Source organism: Oncorhynchus tshawytscha, unplaced genomic scaffold (genome assembly GCF_018296145.1).
Source record: "Oncorhynchus tshawytscha isolate Ot180627B unplaced genomic scaffold, Otsh_v2.0 Un_contig_17884_pilon_pilon, whole genome shotgun sequence".
In the NCBI taxonomy this organism is placed as follows: domain Eukaryota; kingdom Metazoa; phylum Chordata; class Actinopteri; order Salmoniformes; family Salmonidae; genus Oncorhynchus; species Oncorhynchus tshawytscha.
This window is the reverse complement of record NW_024608833.1, coordinates 70,001-75,000: the sequence shown is the minus strand read 5'-3', so window position 1 is coordinate 75,000 and position 5,000 is coordinate 70,001. Positions and strand designations below refer to the sequence as shown.

At 36.0% G+C, this 5,000-nt stretch overlaps 1 protein-coding gene across 1 annotated transcript in view; it reads right to left on the bottom strand.

The window, feature by feature from the left end:
* The window catches only part of LOC121843880 (ankyrin-2-like), a 70,714-nt gene that overhangs the window by 9,166 nt on the left and 56,548 nt on the right, over nucleotides 1–5,000 (bottom strand). The window contains exons 7-9 of the mRNA XM_042313742.1: nucleotides 4,817–4,915; nucleotides 3,792–3,815; nucleotides 2,789–2,797 (exon numbers count right to left, since the gene is read on the bottom strand). Coding sequence (XP_042169676.1) covers nucleotides 2,789–2,797; nucleotides 3,792–3,815; nucleotides 4,817–4,915 — 132 coding nt within the window. The remainder of the gene's footprint in view (nucleotides 1–2,788; nucleotides 2,798–3,791; nucleotides 3,816–4,816; nucleotides 4,916–5,000) is intronic.

Sequence of the window (5,000 nt, the reverse complement as noted above, 5' to 3'; positions counted from 1 at the left end):
ATAACACTACATTAAGTATATAACACTATATTAAGCTCTAACACTACATTAAGTATATAACACTACATTAAGTTATAACACTACATTAAGTTATAACACTACATTAAGTCTATAACACTACATTAAGTATATAACACTACATTAACCCTATAACACTACATTAACCCTATAACACTACATTAAGTATATAACACTACATTAAGTATATAACACTACATTACCCTATAACACTACATTAACCCTATAACACTACATTAACCCTATAACACTACATTAAGTTCTAACACTACATTAAGTTCTAACACTACATTAACCCTATAACACTACATTAACCCTATAACACTACATTAACCCTATAACACTACATTAAGTTCTAACACTACATTAAGTATATAACACTACATTAAGTATATAACACTACATTAACCCTATAACACTACATTAACCCTATAACACTACATTAAGTATATAACACTACATTAAGTATATAACACTACATTAAGTATATAACACTACATTAAGTTCTAACACTACATTAAGTTCTAACACTACATTAAGTTCTAACACTACATTAAGTTCTAACACTACATTAAGTATATAACACTACATTAAGTTATAACACTACATTAAGTATATAACACTACATTAAGTTCTAACACTACATTAAGTTCTAACACTACATTAAGTTCTAACACTACATTAAGTATATAACACTACATTAAGTTATAACACTACATTAAGTCTATAACACTACATTAAGTATATAACACTACATTAACCCTATAACACTACATTAACCCTATAACACTACATTAAGTATATAACACTATATTACCCTATAACACTACATTAAGTCTATAACACTACATTAACCCTATAACACTACATTAACCCTATAACACTACATTAAGTATATAACACTACATTAACCCTATAACACTACATTACCCTATAACACTACATTATCCTATAACACTACATTAAGTGTATAACACTACATTAACCCTATAACACTACATTAAGTATATAACACTATATTAAGCTCTAACACTACATTAAGCTATAACACTACATTAAGCTCTAACACTACATTAACCCTATAACACTACATTAAGTTCTAACACTACATTAAGTATATAACACTACATTAAGTCTATAACACTACATTAAGTATATAACACTACATTAACCCTATAACACTACATTAAACCTATAACACTACATTAACCCTATAACACTACATTAACCCTATAACACTACATTAACCCTATAACACTACATTAACCCTATAACACTACATTAACCCTATAACACTACATTAACCCTATAACACTACATTAACCCTATAACACTATATTAACCCTATAACACTACATTAAGTATATAACACTACATTAACCCTATAACACTACATTAACCCTATAACACTACATTAACCCTATAACACTACATTAACCCTATAACACTACATTAACCCTATAACACTACATTAAGTATATAACACTACATTAACCCTATAACACTACATTAACCCTATAACACTACATTAACCCTATAACACTACATTAACCCTATAACACTACATTAACCCTATAACACTACATTAACCCTATAACACTACATTAACCCTATAACACTACATTAACCCTATAACACTACATTAACCCTATAACACTACATTAACCCTATACACTACATTAACCCTATAACACTACATTAACCCTATAACACTACATTAACCCTATAACACTACATTAACCCTATAACACTACATTAACCCTATAACACTACATTAACCCTATAACACTACATTAACCCTATAACACTACATTAAGTTCTAACACTACATTAAGTCTATAACACTACATTAACCCTATAACACTACATTAAGTATATAACACTACATTAAGTATATAACACTACATTAACCCTATAACACTACATTAACCCTATAACACTACATTAACCCTATAACACTACATTAACCCTATAACACTATATTAAACCTATAACACTACATTAACCCTATAACACTACATTAACCCTATAACACTACATTAACCCTATAACACTACATTAACCCTATAACACTACATTAACCCTATAACACTACATTAACCCTATAACACTACATTAAGTCTATAACACTACATTAACCCTATAACACTACATTAACCCTATAACACTACATTAAGTATATAACACTACATTACCCTATAACACTACATTAAGTCTATAACACTACATTAACCCTATAACACTACATTACCCTATAACACTACATTAACCCTATAACACTACATTAAGTATATAACACTACATTACCTATAACACTACATTAACCCTATAACACTACATTAACCCTATAACACTACATTAACCCTATAACACTACATTAACCCTATAACACTACATTAACCCTATAACACTACATTAACCCTATAACACTACATTAACCCTATAACACTACATTAACCCTATAACACTACATTAAGTCTATATACACTACATTAACCCTATAACACTACATTAACCCTATAACACTACATTAAGTATATAACACTACATTAACCCTATAACACTATATTAAACCTACATAGAAATAATAATAAATAATAAATAATAACAATAAATGACAATAAAGAAGTAGAATAAAGAACAGTCAGCGACTAGCCACTACAGAGCTCTGTGACACAGACGGGACAGACATTTATATATGGAAATATAAATAAAAACATATTGATATGTAAAAGCAGCGATATGACAGAGTCAGATATGATCCTCTTACCTTCCCATTCTGGGAGACATGGGGCGATTAAGAAACATAGTTAACCAACCACACTAATATAATATATATAAATACTATCATCAGATTATAATATATCCAACCATACTAATGTAATATATATAAATATTATCATATATTATAATATATCCAACCATACTAATATAATATATATAAATATTATCATCAGATTATAATATATCCAACCATACTAATATAATATACATAAATATTATCATATATTATAATATATCCAACCATACTAATATATTATATATAAATATTATCATCAGATTATAATATATCCAACCATACTAATATAATATATATAAATATTATCATCAGATTATAATATATCCAACCATACTAATATAATATACATAAATATTATCATATATTATAATATATCCAACCATACTAATATATTATATATAAATATGATCATATATTATAATATATCCAATCGTACAAATATAATTTAATTACATTTTATCATCATATTATAATGTATCCAACCGTACTGCAAGGCAGACAATGTGACCAAATGGCACCCTATTCCCTATGTAGTGCACTACTGTTGACCAGGTCCCACAGTGCACTATACAGTATAGGGAATAGGGAGCCATTTGAGAGCAACACTCTATGACAAAACTACACAGGTAAGAAAGGTATTGCAGAAAGGTGATGGTGTCCTGTAAGATTTAGTAAGTGAGTTCACATGTTGTGTTTCGTCAACTAGGTGACGTTAATTTTTTTAGGCGTTAGAGAGCAGGCAGAGAGACAGACAGACAGACAGACAGACAGACAGACAGACAGACAGACAGACAGACAGACAGACAGACAGACAGACACCAGATGCTAGATGTAGAGTAGAGCATGTCAGAGTCCATCATGCAGTATTTAACACAGGTCTGATGTCAACACAGGAACTACAGAGCAGAGCTAGATGGAGGTGAAGAAGGAAGAGGGGAGGAGAGCAGGGGATGGGTAGAATAAACATGTATACCTCTGTAGTTCTGTTAACCATCATCTGATAACGCCGTAGAGAGAGGGAGAGGAGAGGAGAGGAGAGGAGAGGAGAGGAGAGGAGGAGGAGAGGAGAGGAGAGGAGAGGGAGGAGGGAGAGGAGAGGAGGAGAGGAGGAGGAGGGAGGAGGAAAGGAGGGAGAGGGAGGAGAGGGAGAGGAGAGGGAGGAGGGGAAAGGAGAGGAGAAGAGAGGGAGGAGGAAAGGAGAGGGAGGAGAGAGAGAAGAGGAGGAGAGGAGAGAGAGGAGAGGAGGGAGGAGGAGGAGGAGGAGAGGAGGAGGAGGAGGAGAGGAGGAGGAGAGGAGAAGGAGGAGGGTGTGAGAAATGAGAAGAGAGAGAGAGGAGAGGAGGAGAAGGAGGAGGAGGAGGAGGAGGGGGGGTAGTTTGGTTGTTACACAGGGAACAGGGCATTATAAGACAAGATGACCTCACACCAAACCCCCACACAGGATGCTGTCATGATCTGCATACAGGTCACATGACAAATAAGGCACCAGAATCACTTTTAAAGACACAGTATTGAAACAGAAAACAGTGCATACAAGTCTGTCACCAACCCTACAGCACCACCATCCCTCTTTTATCCTCCTCCCCTCTCTTCCCCATCCTCCCTCCTCCCCTCTATTCCCCATCCTCCCTCCTCCCCTCTCTTCCCCATGCTCCCTCCTCCCCTCCCCCCCCTCTTCCCCATCCTCCCTCCTCCTCCTCCCCCTCTTCCCCATTCTCCCTCCTCCCCTCTCTCCCCCCATTCTCCTCCACCCCCTCTCTTCCCCCATTCTCCCTCCTCCTCCTCCCTTCTTCCCCGTCCTCCCTCCTCCCTCTCTTCCCCTATCCTCCCTCTCTTCCCCCATCCTCCCTCCACCCCTCTCTTCCCCCATCCTCCCTCCTCCCCTTTCTTCCCCATCCTCCCTCCACCCCTCTCTTCCCCCATCCTCCCTCCCTCCCTCCCTCCCTCCCCCTACCTCCCACCCCTCCCACCCCCTCCTCTCCTCTATCCTCGGGGTACCTTGCTCTGAACATCAGCATTGTGGTCATTCTGTAGCAGCAGGGCAGCTGCCTTGGTGTCATCCTTCCGGGCAGCGATGTGCAGGGCAGGCAGCCGCACCTGGATGGATACATTTGATTGGATGATTGAAAAGATTATCAACAGACAGTCCAGATATTTAAACAACTTGTATAGATGACACAAT